The sequence below is a fragment of the Lissotriton vulgaris genome, chromosome 9 (assembly GCF_964263255.1).
Source record: "Lissotriton vulgaris chromosome 9, aLisVul1.2, whole genome shotgun sequence".
Taxonomy (NCBI): domain Eukaryota; kingdom Metazoa; phylum Chordata; class Amphibia; order Caudata; family Salamandridae; genus Lissotriton; species Lissotriton vulgaris.
This window is the reverse complement of record NC_141697.1, coordinates 940,816,598-940,836,948: the sequence shown is the minus strand read 5'-3', so window position 1 is coordinate 940,836,948 and position 20,351 is coordinate 940,816,598. Positions and strand designations below refer to the sequence as shown.

The 20,351-nt window shown below is 41.7% G+C and overlaps 1 protein-coding gene across 1 annotated transcript in view; it reads left to right on the top strand.

The window, feature by feature from the left end:
- The first annotated feature begins 8,970 nt into the window (after nt 1-8,970).
- Nucleotides 8,971-20,351, top strand: part of LOC147692578 (cadherin-related family member 4-like) — a 256,491-nt gene continuing 245,110 nt past the window's right edge. Inside the window, exon 1 of the mRNA XM_086939538.1 lies at nt 8,971-9,141. Within this exon, the coding sequence (XP_086795664.1) occupies nt 8,971-9,141 (171 nt within the window). The remainder of the gene's footprint in view (nt 9,142-20,351) is intronic.

Sequence of the window (20,351 nt, the reverse complement as noted above, 5' to 3'; positions counted from 1 at the left end):
ACTTTCTTCTCCGATACCCCCACTTCACCTTACTCGGGGATTTCAATCTACATCTCGACTCCAAATCTGATACCCAAGCCATCAATTTCCTCCAAACACTAGAAATGTTTAATCTCCAACAACTAGTCTCCCAGCCTACCCACCTGCTTGGTCACACCCTTGATGCTGTATGTACCAATCTCTCTTCCCTCATCACCCTACCCCCGCTCCCTCAAATCTGGACTGACCACAGCTTGATCTTGTTCCACATCCATAGCGTACGTTCCCCCTCTCGCAATAACACTAACTCTCGCCCCTCCAACCCTATCAATTGGAAAAAAGTCCAAGAAAGCTTGACTCTTAAACCTATGGATCAATCCCATACCCCTACCCTGTCCGGAAATGTAGAAGTCGACGCCGACCTCTTTTACAATTGGCTCACACAGGAAATGAAAACCAGAAACCCCCCCAAACGTCAAGGCATCTCTCATAAAAAATCCAAAATCAATGCCCCCTGGTTTACCCCCGAACTTGCCACCTCTCACCTACTTTGTAGGAAAGCAGAGCGAAAATGGCGTAAGTCCTATGACATTGACGATCGTCTCTTATATACTCAAACAAGAAAAGCCTATCTTTCGAGTATCAAATCAGCCAAGAAGTCCTACTATGTGAACGCCATCAAAGAATCCCATCAAAAACAAAATACCCTGTTTTCTATAGTAAAGTCATTCACCCAGCCCAAAGCACTGCAACCTGAAATACCTCCATCACAGGACTTATGCGACAAAATCTCCGACTATTTTGAAGAGAAAATTGTTTCCATTCAAAGCAATTTCCCTCCTTTCTGTACCTCCTCATTCCCCCCTCCCTCTGACTCCTTTCCCGGAAATTTGAGCAGTTTCTCCCCTGTAACTCTGGCGCAAACTAGAGAAGTCATCCTGGCCTGCAAATCAGGCTCCCCTTCCGACCCCTGTCCCCCCAAAATTCTTCACCAAATTATCGACGTGATCAACCCAGCAATTAACGACATAGTCAATTCGTCGCTTAGCACAGGAACTGTCCCCCCCCGGTGGAAGAAAGGAATTGTCAAGCCTCTTATGAAAAAGGCCAATAAACCACCGTCTGACTTGACCAATCTTCGCCCGATCTCACTACTCCCAGCCTTAGGAAAAATAACCGAACAACTGGTCTATAGAGAACTTAGACAATACCTGGAAGCAAATAACATACTCCATCCGCAGCAGTCGGGTTTCCGTCCCAAACAATCGACGGAAACAGCGCTGATAGAACTATCAGACACGATCAAACTGCTACAAGATCAGCGAAAGAATTCAATCCTCATTCTTCTTGACCTGACCGCGGCGTTCGACACCATATCCCATTCCATCCTCATCAGTAGACTGATGAACATAGGGATTTCAGACTACGCTCTATCCTGGTTAAAATCATTCCTTGCTGACCGATCACAGACTGTCGCTCTGGGCCCTTTCCATTCAAAAGAGAAAACGATTTCCTCAGGCGTCCCGCAGGGTTCTATCCTAAGTCCCCTCCTTTTCAACATCTATCTCATTCCTCTCCTGTCCTTGATTGAATCCTTTGGAATACCTGTAACCTCCTACGCCGATGACACCCAGCTCATCGTGCCCTTGGATGGTAGCTCCACCAGCGCCGAACTCAACCTCAAGAACTGCCTAACGGAGGTCTTCCATTGGATGAACGCAAATCATTTGAAGTGTAATTCAAATAAAACGGAGATTCTCCCAATTGGTAAGAACACCTCCTTCTGCCCAGCCCTCTGGTGGCCAGACGACTCAATCGCCCCCCCCCCCCAAACTGTAACTGCGGCCAGGAATTTAGGCGTCATTTTCGACTCAGATCTCTCCTTTGATCAACATGCTAAGACTGTAGCCGGCAAATGCTTCGGGACAATAAGATCCTTAAGAAAGTTCTTCAACTTCCTCCCTCTCGACGCCAGAAAGAGTGTAACAGTAGCCCTTATAATTTCACGATTAGACTACTGCAACGGCTTACTGGCAGGGGCAAAAAAGAGCACTCTCGCGAAACTCCAGAGCGTGCTCAATACAGCTGCTCGACTTGTACTCAAACTGCCCCGTAGAGCTTCCATCTCCGCAGCCCTTCGATCCTTACACTGGCTACCTCTCCACAAGAGAATTTTATTCAAGATTCTAATCGTCGCCTTCAGAGCTTTCAATAAATCCGGTCCAAAATACCTCAACAGACGTTTTCCCCACTACACCCCCAGGCGATCTCTCCGCTCGTCCCAGGACAACCTCATCCTGCCTGCAAAGTATAATCTGAAGACGAAGGGAGGTAAAACCTTAAGCTACCTGGCCACCAAAGCATGGAACAATCTGCCCAAACACCTCAGGCAACTAACGCAAGAAAAACCATTCAGAAAGGTTCTGAAGACTTGGATCTTCAGCCTCCCCGATGATCTCACTAAAGCAGCCATCTAATCCCTCTCTGTTCCCAGACCGGTCATCAAGGATTCTCAGCGCCAAGATGCTCCTTCCGGAGCGAACGCTGCGCTTTACAAATACCCCTACAAATACAAATACAAAATACAAATTTCTGAATGTTCTCATTAAGTAAATACTCTTATATCACTGCATTGAGACATTTATAAAAGTATTTTTTTTTTACGTCAAACATTCAAGAATGTCCCTATTGCCTGAAGATGTATCAGTTTGAAATGTTCATTGTATACATGGTTTATGTTGTTACTGTATATGACGCAAGATCATTTTATGTTACCCATATAGAAGTGAGGTTTTTATGTCTCACCTACTAGAAAACACATGCACTGTATGTTGCAAGACATATTATGGGCTTACCAAAAACCTAAAGGGAACCACTTCTTACCATTGGTTGGCTTTCTGGTCACTCTCAGTGGCTGTTTCTTACTTGTGTCCCAGCTTGTCAATTTTGTGTATGTCCATCCCATGGAGCATTTTCTCTTTACCATTACAATAGCTGGCTTCAGTACTTCATGCACTACCTTTTTCTTTTCGATTGAGCACTCAATGAGGGTGCATGTTTTTTCTTCACCCTGCACCGTGCACCCTGTGTTGCTGTCTATCATCCGTGTGCATCACCCCAGCTCCTCCATGTTGCCCTTGTGTACTTCACCCCATTACTTTCTCGCATGTGTGCTTCTCCCTGCCCACTCCACATTGTTCTCTCACTTGTTGATTTTCATCCTCACCCCTTCCCTCTCAATTGCTTCCCTTCGTGACCTTCCCTCTCGCCCATTGCTTCTCCTCTCCATCCCTGTGCTAATCTCATTGTCTGCTCACCCATGTTCTTCTCTGCCACCTGATCTACATTTCTCTTCCGCCGGTTGCTTCTCCTCCACCCACTTCCATCCTCCATGTTTCTTTGCCCCTCCCTTCAGCATCCCATGTTGCTTCCCCCCCCCCCGGAACTCTGTGTTGCTTCTATATCCACAGAAAGAAAGCATGCATCAATTTGTAGGCATGTGCCTGCGTGCTGCTCACATGCCAACAAAATGCATCAAAGGCTTTTTTTTTAATTCTTTAGCCATGCTGCACAGGACTGGCAGCTTGACTTAAATAATTGTCAAAGCCAATAGGCCCCAAAAGGCGAGACTGATTGGGTTTGCCAATGCTCGCTGTGTACTACAGATCTTGAACTTAATTACTTCAGTGGGCGCTTAACTTGGTTGGCGAATGAAAATGATACATAGTTAAGTAAATTGATGGATCACACACTGGTAAATTAAAGAAGCTGGGATTTGAGTCCAGTTTTCTTGATAACACGTTGTGCAATTCAGCCACTCTAAGGTTATATCATTCTCTCTTTTGTTTAGCTGAAAAGGCCAATGCTTTGACTTTAGTTGTTTATTGAATTAGTATTATTACCCAGAATTCAATACACTTGAAGATCAAAAATAATGGGAGAACATGTCTTTTTGAAGCCATACAGCACATGTCCCAGGCCTCTTCTTTAAGCACCATAACACAAGGAGCAAACTCGGAGGAGGTTCAAAGATTTCTTCCTTTTACTAATTAGTTAATTGCAGCCATTGAGGGTTTGAGCCTCTCCATTACTTACCATTTGAAACCAATCCCATTCTCATGCAGAATGGTCCACTTTCAAACACCTAATATATTTAATAAAATTCCTTCAGTGGGCTTTAGGTCAGCTCATTTCTTACCATTGAATGACCTTCTTATCAATGTCATTTGCTTGCATCTTATTCAATGGTTTCCTTCCTCATTTTGTCTTTGTTCCTGTACTGGAGCATAGCTTCTGTACAATCCTTTTGGCTAGATGACTTGTATCACAGGACTATTTCAGGAGAGGCTCAAGATCTCAATTACAGCAATTTAAAGTTTTGGACAATAAAGAGGTCATTGAGATTCCACACAGAGTGCCCATCGGGTAGCAGCTCTTCAATGAGACACTTGAAGTTCTTCAGGGTTTCAGACAGACATGTTCAGTCATTTAATATGATCTTCAATTTCTTTAGAAACATTCCAAATAGAAAAGCGCTCTTTAGACATTGCTCCGGTCCCCTACATTTTAGCAGTTTTTGTCTTACACAAATTGCATTCGCCAGAGGGGTCTTGCATGGGATGCTGGGCTTGGCTCCTATTGGGTTTCTAGTACCCTGGGACAAGAGCCGAGCCGCAGCCAGACATTTTGCTTGAGCCAGGCTTAGGCTTACTTAGCTCGCCTTCCCCTAGTGTAGAATCTGGACCTAAAATGGCTGGTGTAGATAAATTGCATGAAATCTGAAATCTTAAAGGGGCACTTTTTTAGACATGTAAGGATGCCTCTTTAAAATAGGACCTTAGATTCTCACAAGGGGGCTCACTCTAAAGACTGCATTTTCCTTGAGGCCCAGACTAATAATACCTCTGATTTTGGGTTTCAAGATGGCTTGAAATGCTGCCTCTACCGTAGAATCTACATTTATGTCCCTCCCAGCTAGGTAGAGCTCAGACACGTTGAGGAGTCTGCCGCTCTACTTGGTAAGGGTCTTGTGCTGCTCAGGTACCGATCCACAGACACCAAAGCCCACCAAGATACAGGAGAGCTCACTTGATGCCCTACAGCTGTAGGTAAGTTTCTGGTTTCATCAAGGACGCAAGAATTCGCAGACCCTTCTTAGAGCTCTGCATGGACATAGAAGGAGGATGGAATATTTCCTCTGTGTTGGACTCTGGAGTCAGGTGTACTTGTGAACTCAAGGAATCCTTCCAAAATAGGGGAGCATCATCCGACTGTGGAAGCACTTCCCCACAAATAACTTCAGAAAATCATCTGTAGTTGTGTAGCTCTTTAATTCACATCAAGCCCGCCACATCAGCAGGAACCAACTGCCCAACATTTGAAAACCAACAATCCACGAACACAAAATGTAGAATGATAACCACGTTTAGTGTACATTAAAGGTACATCACCACACCGACCTTCGAAACAGGTGGTCTGCAGGCCTCACTCTAAACTTCTAGAAAGAAGCAGTCTCACACGTGGTGCCCAAACATCCAATGCCAAGGGATCGAAAAGCCTCCTTTTCTCTTGGAGTGATTCTTCCTTCAGGAATCATTCTTGGCGAGAGGAAAATATATGATGATCCTGCTGACCAGAGTTTTGTCTGCTTTGCTGATGGAGCCTGAGTGAGGACCAGGGGAGAGCAGTCGCGGCTCCGTCTGCAAGCCCGGGCAGTCCCCATTATGTGCTTTGGCCAAGATTGCCTGAGGGATGCCTCAGGAATGATACATCTTTCAAGGTGATAAAATATTCCATGAACCCTCTAATGCATTGTTTGCCATCCTGACCCACTGGCCGTGCACCATCTCAGCAGAAGTCTGCTGCTGCAACTTACTCGAAGAACATGCCAGACAGGTTCCTTTTCTCGTTTCTCTCTCCAGGTTGTCTGGTGTCCCTGTCTTATGTAAAAGGAGGCTCTGGGAGAGACATTTATGTTTGCGTTACTACTTGCTTACACTTTTCTGATGAGTGGGAGTGATCGGCCTACCATCTCCCGCCTCTATTAAAGCACCACTGTTTATTTTCCCTGCATTACCATGTTTCTACCTAACCATGTCATTTTTGCCCTGATGAAGCGACATTGAAACCAAACAGTCATGAAACATGTTATCTTCAGATGTACAAGAGAATAACCATAAAAAAATACTATACAACTTTACTGATGAAACTCTTTCTATGAAGTTCTTTACAAATTATATCCCAAGAATCTGTCTTCTTTATTTAAATTGGGCATAGCAAGCAAGGGGCTATACAATCCAGAGGTTTAGCCACTGGTACCAATTTGGGTTTCCTTCCATTTTTTGGTCTTGTTATAAAAAGGTTTCTACCCTCTTCACCTCGTCTGTAGGGCAGGTTAGTGTTGCCCACCGCTCTTATCTCTCGCTTTACTTAAAGGTAGTACTAGCCCCAGTAAGACGGCGCTTAGCCCCTGAGCATCCTTTCTTATTTTGCTTAAAGGACATAGACACCCTAAGATCCTTTTCTACTTCTGTCTCTCTCACTCACCTTCTCGCTGACTTCTTCCTGGATTATCCCATATGGTCTATTCACCTTTCCACTATCTGCCTCTGGAATCACGCTCCACAAAACATATGGTAATGCTCCTGTGCATGTGCAGCCCCTTGTTACTTTGACTTTGGCAGTGTTTGGATAATAATGCTAATATTGAAAAATATTCATAGCAGGTATGATTGCTTTCACAAGTTTAGTAAGCACAAATATTCTCAAAAATGTTTTAGTGTCCAGTAAATCACTGAATACCAGCTTTTGCCTACTTTTGTCCTTTAAAATGGGGCCACTGGAATTATTTGACAATGGAGGATCAAATTATGTGGCCTCGGTGACTAAATTATGTGGCAAGAAAGTGAAATTATGCTGCACATGCACTGGAACTATTATATCTCCAGTTCGTCATTTTAACACACAGTAATATCTAGCAAAATTTCACACCATAAGTACAAGTTTAACATCCTGAACACAACAATCAGCAACTGAAAGATAAGATTGCCAACTAAACTTTGCGAAGGGTCTGGCGCGCTGTACAGATTTTGCACTTTGTTTTAGTAACCTTTGATACGTTTGTACTAGAATCAGATTTTAGTTTGTTGAAATCTGCAAATTATGGGTGGATTATGTAGCAAATTCAGTAAATCCAAACCATGCAGGAAATATTGCGACAACAAAGTCATATACTGCCATTGGACCGGCCTACTAATAATGGTGAAAAACAGTACATTTTGAACAACTAAAATACTTTTGAATCAGAGCACCCACTCTGGTTGGCATGTTGCATAATGACCACATCAACTTACTCCTCAAAAGTTGGGGCACCCTTAATGTCTGCTCTGTTTGAAACGTGTCTCATTACATTTTATGTTAATAATCCCTTTTGTTTTGCAGTTCAAGTCGTCCATGCCACGGATGCAGGTGAGAGATTCCTCCTTTGTTACTGAATTCTTAAAATGAGGAGAAGGCAAAATATGCTTTAGGTGGCTGGGAAGAGGAGTATGATGGGGTGATATATACATCCAGGGTATTAGGAGAGTTTGATTGGCAGCCGTTGTTAGTGTGAAGCAGACAAAATACACAACCCGAGGCCTAAAGGTGCACCATTTATAGTATGCTACCCATCCCAAGCTTTACATCATGCCTAGCTAAGACTTTCCTCAGGCACTGACTTGGTTTTGATGACTCGGCTTACGAAAATGAAAGAAACACCTACCGTCGAACAACTCATCAATTTTTGAATTTGCTGTAGATTCACGAGCAGGATATCAGGAAAATATTTCGGACCTCCGTCAGTTGCAGAATAAAATTATCAGAATTTCTATCTTTGAGGGAATATTGGGTTGATCTTAGAAATATTGCACCTATTTAAAGAAGCATTAACATAACACGTGGTAGGGGTAATAAATACAATTAGATCTGGTGCTAAAATGCTAGGATGGTTAGAGCAATGCATAAATCACTCAAACCCAAACAAGGAAATCTGGGGGTGGGCCCATTTTAGGCAGTAAGAAGGTCAAGCAAATGTTACTGTATCTTAGACAAACTTCCTAGCAGTCTTGCCAAAAGTTGTTAAAAGTCTGGGGCAGTATTACATGGATTGACCTGGGGTAGCCACGTGTTGTGCACTCACTTTCTGCACCCCTGGGACACTTTGGTATTACAGAGGCGGTTGCAGATGCTTGCACCACAACCACCGTAATACAGATCACTTCGGCGCACATATAGTGTGACATGATTAAAAGAGGGTGTTTCCTCATTAGCTTGGAGGTGTGGCCCAATTCAAATGAGGGAATCACTTTGCATCTGTGCTCGCGCCATACTGTAGATGCGGGTGCACCTGGCGCAGACCACGGAAGTGTGCGCTATGCATCCTATGCGTCACACTACTGTGTTCAGCTCCGTGCGCACCTTCTACAGGGGGCACCAAGGGCAGAATGTGTCAGTTCGACCCATATCACAGTTAATGAGGTGTCCCCAGGACATCCGCCAACAGTAGCATTTTAGAGAAAGAGGTGCTGGCAGTTTGAAGTAGTGGATTGATCTTCCACATCACAAGTGGCACCCAGCCTGCTTTTGAAAGGGGGCAGAGATGTTATTAGCAGGCAGCAAGTCACAGATCAAAGTAGAGAATGGTCATAAAGAACAATTCATTATGCCCAGTTTACCCAAACCGACGGTTCATAATTTCTTGTTTATCTCATACAAAGATGTTATGTCACTTGATCAGATAGTATAAAGGAAAAATATTTAGTGTTAAACAAAACAATTAAAAATGTTCTTACCAATATTAAAAATGGTAGCATTAAACAAATAAAAAATAAATATACTAACAGATGGCTGGATATTTAAGAATACAGTGATACATTCATGATGTTTATGGCATCTTTTTAGAGGTATTTACTATTATGTTTCCTCCTTTCAGAAGTACTCAACTTGTTGGCCATGACTACAATAAAGGAAAACAGCCCACTTGGGTCGACAGTGACTACTTTCCAAGTCTGCAGTGATGACCTGGCTCCGAGCATTTCAGTTACACCCATCAACTCTCCGTCAGGATCCTTATTTCAACCGGTGATTGAGGCTCGGTCACCCCCAAACATCTCTAATATCAGGGTAAACCAAGTTGACTTATAACAATAATGTATACCAGAATTTATTTTAGGACTGCTGTTAGCCAAGACCTTTTGATTTTACTAAAATTGTTGTATAGTATACTTACTTATAGGGGCCTCTAACCAGCACTCTTTATTGGTTTGTTGTTGTGTCATTCAAAATTTTCTTCCGCCACGCCCACTACAGCAAACGGTATGGATTAAAGGGTCAGCCCACTTCAGCCATTAGCTGACGTCAATGTGAGTGACATCATTCTACTCTATTACCAGGAGCCTATCCACACGCAAAGTATTTGCCTTCGTTACTAGGGATTCCTATGCCAATGCTGCTTTTTTTCTGAGACAAACATATTTTCTTTTAGCCAGTTTTTTGAAAATATTGGTGGGAGACCAGCAACTCCCCCAGCAAAAAAGTTTTACAAAAGACAAAAATGATAAAACAAGCGCTGACAAATCTCAAAGCCTGCAAATGCCAGACCTATTGCTTTCGCTAATACTTGTATTTATGTGATATCTCATTAAGGGACACTTGTAGTCTGAAACCATTGTGTCTTTTTCTGTAAAGGAGAGGGAAACATTGATACACTCATGAGCTCTATTACAAGTAAAAACAACAAAAGAGTTTGGGAAAACCATTCTTTATTAGTAAAAAGAGTTAAGCAAACCAATATTGTAACACTGACAGAATGAAACATTAGAGATTGCACTCAGCTGCTAGAAGTGGATACAAATTCTTCTAACTAAAATATCTATACTGGAATATATATTAGTAAACTCTAACATCAGGTAGAATATATGTGAGGACCTAATAGCCTTTATTCCTGAGTAAAGAAAAAACAGACATTGTCGATAAGTTTCTGTGCTGCTATTATGCATACATTTTGGCTTTATGTACCACAGTTGCATTTATGAAATGCAAATCAATGTCAAGTCAGTCACTATCGATATCAGTCTACTGTACATTTATTTCTTATTTTCATTGTAGGGGACAACACCTAAGCTCTCACGATCTGAGGATTTTTAAAGTTTTGACAAGTTTACTCCCACGTACACACTTCTTCAGTAATTTATTTAGGGCACAACCCCCCTAAAAAGACACAGAGTAACTTGGTGATTTCATTTCAGAGCCCTGCAACATGTCCAGGTAAAAAAAAGCATTGACATAATGCCAATAACTCAAACTCCAACAAATGCAAGACAGGTTACATTAGCAATGCAACAGGTCTCGCATTTGTTAAAGTTAGACCTGTTGGTGTTGAAAATGACAATGTTTTTTACTTTTTTATACCATTGGCAAGAGTGCTATGCAAATATATTATATCCACTGCAAATAAAAAAAGTAAACTTTCTGCCCATCTTTTTATTTGACTCCTGTCCCTGTCCCTTGCAAAATGGTGGCTTTTCATTGGTCAATAGGCTTAGAAGTTCAACCTTAGTATTGCCTTGTCACTTCTCGTAACATCCCATGAGAACACCCCCTGTTACATGTGCTACTGCTCCCTAAGTTTCCATTATGAATTGCAGCCTCAAAGCATTTTTTTTTTACAGGGATTCAAGCAGGACACAGGCTTAATCCCCAGTAAGGCTGGCAGTGGTTACTTTACTCACTAGCACATCTCACATTTATATGAGACCTTCTATTAATTTCCCTTCATCAGCTCCACACAGAGCAGAACCTAATCCTGAATTAATATAATAAATATTTTGTCACATTTCAAAGCTACACATTTTTTATATGCACAAAAAGAGAAGCGCTGAAGCCCTGATTCTGAAAACAAAAAGTGCGTTTAATTCTTAAGAAGGCACACTCTCTCCCTCCTAAAGCGTTTCGGCTTGTTCATTAAGCCTTGATCACAGGTGAGCAGATAAAGTGTACAGTGATCCTGTGCTTTTAAGTCCAACCACACGTGATACCACTGCATCCTACGAAGCCCAGCATGCCGAAGTTATCGTTTTAAAGGGTGTAACTAAGTTAGAGTCCGGGACAAAAGAAAGTTGGGTCAGTTTAAAAAAAACTAAGTGGTGCACTGGCTGTTAATCAATCAATTATGCAAACTCTTGTTATTAAGCCCTTTTGCAGTATAGGCGTATTATGCACCATTCGGATGAGATTCCAGTAAAAAATGAAGCATCATACCCAAAGCCTGATCCACTTACAGTCTTCACTCACTCCATTGACTGAGATCAAACCAGTTTCATACAAGATTGAAACAACTCAAACAATATTATAAAATATAAAATATTATGCAATGTAATAAATCATTTTTAAATCCACACTTTGTACTATAGCCTAACAAAGAGAAAGCCATTGATAATGTTAACTCAATCTGCTTCATGGAGGTTCTAAAATGTATGGTTTTTCACGAGACTCTAAGTATAGAAGCTATTAATAAAGGTTTTCAGATCAAAGTAAAGACCAAAGGACACTTGTCAAATTATTTAGACATCTGCCAAGCTACTAAAGATGGATTTTCCTTTCCTCTAACACTATCACTCTGAAGCCTAACAAAAAGGCAATACTCCAGGATTCCAGGTATCAAAGTAGGAAATCAAGAATATAGGTCCGTTTTTTGCAGATGACCCAATGTTTCTAATACCTTCTACCAAAACATATATCCTGACACTCCAAGATCTGACAGCAAAGTTTTGTGGATTTTCTGGTTACTACATAAGCTGGGAATAATCATCAATGATGCCTATATATCGTGTTGGTAAAAAAGGTGATAATGAAACGTGATTTGTCAGCTGGGAATCTAAGGATGTGAAGTATTCAGATATTATATTTAGCAGGAGCCCAAACCATTCTCTGATTAAAAACTTTGTAAATGTCAAACCTAACATTAATATATGTGCCAGGAAGGAAAAAATGTAGGGCTTGATTTACAGTTTGCCGGACAGGGTACTCAATTACAAACATCACGGACTACCCTCCCGCCAAACCCTCAATCCACCCCCTCTCTTCTGAGTCAGGAGGACCATCAATGTTCCACAGCAATGCCTCAGCTGGCTCAGACATCTGAAAACTTTATCTGATGGCTTAACATTTAGGAGCTATTGAAGTAAGTACATCACACCACACACTGTATTTCCAGAGGATTGTGTGTGATGCCCTTTCTTTTCTGTTCGTTACCATGAGGTAAAAGCAGATGGTCATGAACAGAAAAATAACCCCCACGCCCTGGCAGAAAACTCCCAGGGTGTCAGGGTCATTAATTATTTATTTTTGAAAAACAATTCCCGCTTTGTGAGTTTGTTTTTGAAAAACAAAAATGCTTGTTGCAACGCTGCCTAAAAGATGGTGATGGCTCATCGAAGTCTAAGTGGCTTCAACAGGAGCCAACGTGGCTGCAGCTCCTGTGAATACAAAGAGATCACCACTCGGCCAACATAAATCTCTATATAAAGCACTCCTCTGTCCTTCAGGAAAAAACCGCCATACTCTAAATCAGGCCCTAAGTCTGATAATACGGGTGAAAATGAAGAATTAACAATGATTGTTCCTAATATTTTTCTTATTCAGCAGTCTTATTAACAAATATACTCTAAACACTTCAGAAAGTCTTGAAAATTAAATCACTTCTTTTATATGCTACACTTTGTAGAATGCAACATTTATTACTATTAAACTTAAATAGAACTTTTTCACATTCCAAATATAAAGGGTTATAATTATTATTTTGACCTGTTAGAAATATGGCTCTGTATCACCCCTCACACAATAAAACTCATAAATAGGAAATCAACAAGTATATTCTACAAGGCAGGCCCCTGACATTTGTTCTGTTTTCCCATCCCATTAGGTTCTCATCTACACGTTTGAGCAGTGCTGTCTAAAATAGTCATTGTTCTTTAAGCTCTAATGTGGGAAATCCTTTGGGAAAATTCTGAGGCAAACCTTTTCTTTGGAAAATTATATAAAATGATGTGTTTCATATTGTAGTGAAGAATTGTTAGTGACACTAATCTACAAACAGATCACAGTTAGCCAAAACAAAACTTTTGAGTTCTCTTTTCTCACAGGGTTGAATTTCATACTTAATTCCTATTATAAAGAACAAGCAATAGACTATTTGGTCACTACTCACTACTGTAGGGATGGGCTCAGAAAAGGACTCAAGGACTCTAAAAAAACACTACAGCTTATCTTTTTTACAAACCTATTATTTCAGATAGCCAACTAAGAGCGAAGGAATGGCGAACACATTGGGATTTGGATGTAGGGACAACAATAACAAAACAAAACTGGTAAAAATGTCCTTCGAATGCTTTAAAAGTCATACCAAATCTACTATGGCTAAACTTTCAATAATATGGATCTTCAGAAGAGAACAAACTATGTCTAGGAGATATGAGAAATACTGGTGATTTTAAACTCCCCCTCCAGCTAATTTTAAACTCCCCCTCCAACTAATTTAAGACACATGTTTGTAGATTGTGACAAAGTAAAAAATTGGTGGCTTGAAATATTCTTAAGAATATACTTAGTAACAAGTCACCCAACTTCCCAGAGCTGGCAGCTTACTGTGGTGACATGGGTAAGGCATTGAGTGTAATCTAGAAACATGAGATTAAGTTAAGATCTACCTTAATTTTCTTTGGTATGATGGATGAGAAGTCAGGCGGAAGACTGACTAAGCAGGAAGGGGAAAAATTGATCTTATATTTAGTACTCTTAGCAAGAAGAGATATATGCAAAAAGTGGTCAAGAGTTGATTTCCCAACAATTGCTGATTGGACAGCTTCTGTAAGATGGATGTACCTACTAGATGTGGCAAGTTGTAAACTGAGTAGAATTAAGTAATGGTCACCAGTTGAGCACTGGAGAAAAGGGCAAAGTGAGCTGGTCCGATGATTACACCTTGGAGCATTTCTCGGTACAGTGTCGAGAGATCATGTATGAGTAAATGACCACGAAGGTACGGATGTATTATGGGTCAGAGCGCATGAGTTGTAGACCCATTCTTGGCGTATATGAGGAAAAGTCTTAATATACAGCATCCGCCATTGGGTATTATCTTCAATGACAAAGCAGACTGGTTAATTTTAGACCCACCAAAAATGTTGTAGATGCAACACAAGCTAATGACTTCAAAAATAAATGTTATTCAGGAAATGTAAATCTGGACTTTCTCCATTAATTGACACCTATTTTATAAAAATGCTGAATCTTTCATAGATTGTGAAAAAAATTCAAATTCAAAAATAAATATTTTCTAACAAATAAGGAAAAACTTCCTCAGCATTAAAATTGAACTAACTTTTCTCTGTCACCACAATCTATAATGTATTTGATTATACGCCTATTAAAACACTTCTAAATCAGAGATTATTTATAGTTAAGTAATGTTTTTACACAGCAACGTCTACTTTTGTCTTCCTTTTTTTAATTGAGAATTTACTTCTGGTACAAAATAACAATAAACATGATTTCATACATTATTCCATCTGTCAGGAATAAAAGGAAATAGAATAAATATGATAAATAGACACTATGGGGCCCATTAGGATGGCAGGCGGATTGCGCCTGCCAGGCTGGCGGTTGCCACCGCCAGCCTTGAGGGGGCAATCCGCCCGCCATCCGCACCTAAATTCACCCGCCATATTAGGATGGCGGTGGGGACCACGGTGGACGGAAAGACCGCCGCCGCTTTTCCGCCAAAGGTCGCCTTGCGTCCGGGCAGAAAAGGTTTAATATAGTGGCGATGTCAGACACCGCCAGCCACATTATGATGGGCCTGGTGAGATGCTGTACCGCGGCGGCGTTGCCGCCACGGAAAGGCATGCGGTATTCACTCTTTGGGGCCCCTGCAAGCCCCCAGAGTGAAGGAGAGCTGGGGGTGCACACAGGGCGTACCTGTGGTACCCCCCTGCATTTGCATAAACAAAGCGGCAGGCACCGCGCGGTGCCTGCCGCTTTGTCTATGCAAATGCATTAATGCATTTTTAGCATTGTGGCGGGCGGTGCAGAGAGCACCGCCCGCCACAATGCTAAAAATGCAGGATGTGCCCACCACTGTGGCGAGCACGTTCTAATACCCCCCACGGGACCCTCGCCCTTATGGCGGGCTGTCCCTTTTTCCGATGGGATGGCGGGCGCACAAAGTCCGCCCGTCATCCTAATGGGGGCCTATATATTTACATATACTTTACATTCACAAAAAAAAGAAAAAAAAAGTGATAAAACCACTATATATGAAAAATACGTTATACAAGTAAATATATACTAGCCTATATTTGCAATCATGAATCTCTCCAGGTTTTCAAGGGCACCCAGATTTTTAGCCCAAACTGCAATGTTTTCCTGCCCTTAAGTGCATAAAGTGTAGACTCGATGTTATGAATACCCAAGAGCCTGGTCAGCCACATCTGAAATGATGGAGTAGTAACATCCTTCCATGCTGCTGATATAAGAATCCGCAGCACTGCCACCGATATAAAAACAAACGCTTCAGTCTCTTTATTTACACCCAGCTTACTTTCACTTCCCAAGATCATTAAGGTCGGGGATAGGCTGATCTTAATGTCTAGCAGCCCCTCCCAGAATGTATCGATCTCCCCTTTTATAATACTTAATTTCTCACAATGATGGAACATGTGCAACAGATCTGCTGGCCCTTTCGAGCATTTGGGGCATCTATTATCTTCCCTTTTGCCCCAGTCAAATAATTTAGAGGGTGTAAAATAGAGATTAAATAATGTTTTAAAATGTTGTGCTTTTAATTAGAAGAACGTAAAATCTCCTTATCTAATTGCAGCGCTTTTTCCAGATCCACGTCTGGATCATCCAATTTTATGGCCCATGAGGCTTCATTTTTTTCCATATCATCTTGGATCCCCAATATTAAGACATGATAGATAATTTTGATCCTACGTCCCCCTTTTAACAAATACTCCAAAACACTACAACGATTACCAGGGGTAATGCGGGGTCTTTTAGTTTTGAGTGTTTGTGAGACCTGGACATATTTAAAGCCTTAACTACTAGATATACCATATTTCTGCTGCATCGCACAAAAACTCATCACACCATCTCCCTCCATTATATCCCGTACTGTCCGAATACCCTGCTGATCCCAATATTTCCATGCACCATCCATACTTAAGTTTAGGAAGAGCCCTGACTTCCAGAGTGGCGTGTGAAGGTTAATCTTTGGGATTAATAATATCTTCTGTAGTTTTTTCCACATCTCCCAAGCGCTGTCCAGTATTTTATAACACATTTTCTTGAAATACCTACAATCCGTTTTCCTCAACACCTTGAATGCTACAGCAAATCCTCCCGGATGCTGACCTCCCTTGACTCCCATTGTTCATGACGAGCTCAGCTCGTCATGAGCACACGGGCAGTGTACTGCATGACGAGCTGAGTTCGTCATGAGCATGGAAGGGGTTAATAGCACCCCCATCGCCCACCCTCCCCATTAATAGCTCATATATAGAAGGGATATTTTGATTACTATGTGTCATGTCTTGGGTATGTGATTCACTTGTAGATGGGTCAAATAAAATTGCCATTTGGGTTAACAGAAATGCCCAATGATAATACCTTACATTCGGGATTCCTAAACCCTGTTCCTGTGAGAGAGACATGAATTTTAATGAGCGCCTAATCTTCCCATATTGCCATAAAAAACTCATAAAAGTGTCTTCCATTGATTTTATCATCACTTCATCTATTAAAAAGGGAATGGAACAAAACCAGTAAGGACTTTGGGTAGCATAGTCATTTTCAGGACGCTGGATCTGCCTATTAGTGACAAATGCAGAGTGTCCATTCTTTTAAGATCACGCTAGATTGTTTTTAATAGCGGGACAAATTATCCTTTATAATTACTACTTTTGTCTTCTTTATGTTTCACCTATTATAATTTGTAAATGGTCAGAATTGTGGATGAGCATAGGAATAGGAGTCAGATTAAGCTTGATTATCATTGATTAGAATATATAATAAGGCTTCATTCAGACAATTATCAACTAACCTTAAACATGTTCACCTAACATAACACTCAGCAGGACCAATCTGTGTTTGAGGTTAGTCAGCAGCTGCTTTTTAGCTTACCTGCTATAATATTACATTTACTCTGTGTTCTGATTTATTAAATGTCTAGATTGTTCCAAATACTGTAATGTACAGATTTCCCTTTTTAGACCCCTAGATTTCTCAAATCTTATTGTAAAAGTGGTTAATCTTCAATACATCTTATAATCAAAAGCAAAATGCAAGCATTTAGTGGTAGTGTCACTTTGAGCTCAAAGCGCCATCTACTCTTCGTCAACTTCTAGGATTGTTTCCACCACCCGCTTTCTGGTCTGTGAACTATATCTTAACTTATGTGACCTGCTGGTCCTCTGTGTTAGAGAGGCAATCCCTTTTTTAGGTTTGGCTAGAGATAAAGCCTATTTGAGGTTATACAAGCAGTGATAGGAGAATTAGAAATGCTGGCTTTGTGAAAGGTTGGGCTCCCAGCATCATGCATTCTGAAAGGCTTCTGGATAATGCCAATTCCACAGCATCCAACGTTTTAATTTGTGCACACTTAAAATAAATTTAGTTTTCACTAAATTCATTTTAGTTAGTCTTTACTCACATTAGCCCAATTGTTGAGGTTCTGTTATCAGGCCTGTGAAGCTGACACAAAATCTATTCTGCAAGGAGACTGGGGCCACCTGACTGGATAAAGCCTTCCCTTTGACCAAATACTTCTTAGCCCTCTTGAATGTTTCAGGGTTACGCAGCTCTGGATGTTAGGACCCATACCCCTCAATTCCCTAAAATTAGGCATGTCTCACCCTCTTTTGAATTGTATTCACTATCTGATAAATCAAAATGCCTCCATAAACTTTAATTGGGTCAATCCCTTTTCAAACCTTTACCACCCTACAAAAAAGTCTCCATTCACCTTAATTGGATCACTCTCTTGAACATTGTTATTGTTATTGTTATTATTGATTTGTAGCGCGCTCAATCACCTACAGGCCTCTAAGCGCTCGGGAATCGATGGTAAACAACAACTTTGACAGTACAGAAGGCATCCACTAGCCTAGGTGGCTCAAAGGGCTCTCCTAAATAGCAGCGGTTTCAACCCCTTTCTGAAACGTAGGAGGTTTCCTTCCTTACGTAGTGGCTCAGGCAGTATACAACATATGACTTCACCCGCTTATTTGAGTCAAGAGGTTGACAGGTATGAGGATGCTGTTGATGCCTACAAAGGAATTCTTAAAAACACAGTGAAGCAAGAAACCTTTAGCTTTGATTACCAAGACTTCACTATCATCATATTATTATTAGTTTTTAGAGCGCATGACTACCCTAATGGACATCCTGGTCCTGGAGAACAAAAACAGTCCAGGCTGCTAAAAATATTAGTCTGAAAAACTAAAGGTCTTTAGGAATTTTCTAAAGGTCAAGTGGTCAAGAATAAGCATAGGAACAAGGGCAGAACATTCCCTGAATTGGCATCTACAGAGGCAAAGAACCGTCCACCTATTCCGCATAACTGAACTCTGGAGGGAACAAGTATACATACAGCAGCTGAATAAAGAGAACGGACTGAATGATATATTATAATTAAATTGTGACTAAATTTAGGACTGTGGCCATAGTAGACTTTGTGGCAGATGCAAAGAGATTTAAATGTTATATACTTAATGATTGGCAGCCAGTGACAGAGCTTATGATAAAGTGATATAGGAGCCCTTTCAGGGAGTAAGAGTAAGAGTGTGGCTGCCCAATACTGAATAACCTGTAGTTTTCGTAGAGGGACCTTAGGAAGGGAGAGCTTCTTATCAGTTGATTGATGCCTGGAGGCACACCCATCCCCAAGGGTTGGAGGAAACACACTACACTGCGCAAGTAGCATCGTGGGCGCGGCTGGACTATTCGTTTTTGTCCAGGGGGCTAGGCCCAGCCGTATTTCAGGTGCAGCATTTGGCTCGCACTTACTCGGATCACGCTCCTGTCAAGCTCACACTGTCCTCGTCAGATTATGGCCCTCGTGCTATAGTTGGAGGTTACACGCCCTTATTCTTTTAGATACTGTTTTCCAGGAGGAATTGCGGGAAGAGGTGTGGGATTTTTTTATAAGGAATACGGACTCTGTAGAGAGTGTGGAGCCCGTATGGGAGGCATTCAAGGTTACACTTCAGGGGTACTGCATATCAAAGGGTTCTGGAGTACTCAAATACATCACTAACACACTGCACAAATTTGAAACAGAGTTTAAAGTGCTGGAGGCTACATTGGCCTCAAATCTGGATAGTTCCACCCAATTTAAATTTAGAGAGACGCTCACTGAGTATATGGAGTTGGCGCAGAGAGAAACACAATTCAGGGGTAGATACTGGATGGCTCGTTGCTATGGGAAAGGGGAGAGGCCGGGCAAGGCACTAGCAGACACGATTAGGAAACCACGCTATTCCCATTATGTGTTAGAGCTTAAAGGCCCGGGCGAGGTGGTCTACAGGGATACCGCAAACATACTGAATGCTTTTACCTCGCATTATGCTCAACTCTATACCACCAACAGAACAGGTAGTTTGAACTTGGAGAATTATCTGGAAGATGTGACACTGGGATGGTTGAGCGATGTGCAACGGAAGTTTTTTTGCCCCCGTTCGAGTTGGATGAGGTCAGGGAAGCCATCATGCACATGCAATCTGGGAAGGCAACCGGTACGATGGCATTCCAATAGAGGTTTATAAAACCTATATAAATCAGATGGCCCCCATACTGCGTGAGGTGTATGAGGACTCCTTAGACACTGGATGCCTCCCACCATCCATGAGAGAGGCTCTCATCATTTCGCTGTGGAAACCTGGAAAATCACCCCTTCAAAGCGACTCCTATAGGCCACTGTCCCTCCTTATTTGCGATGCAAAAATATTGGCCAAGCTCGTTGCCACCTACCTCAGCTTATTGAGGGAAAATCTGATTCTTCCCGAACCAATCTGGCTTTGTACCCAGAAGGCAGTGGCGGCTGGTGACATTTGAAAGTGGTGTGGCGTAAATACTGCACTGTGGCGAGCGAGTGCAGCAAGCAAGGCCGAACCACCTATGGGGGGGTTCGGGGGTTCTCCCACGAGAACATTTTGAAAAAAGGGTGGGCAAATGGTGTATTCTCAAGCACATTTGAGAAAGAGGTGGCTTGGCGAATACATCTCTGGGAGTAGCCAGACAAGTCTCTTTGCACAGATACATCTCTCGCCCTGCAT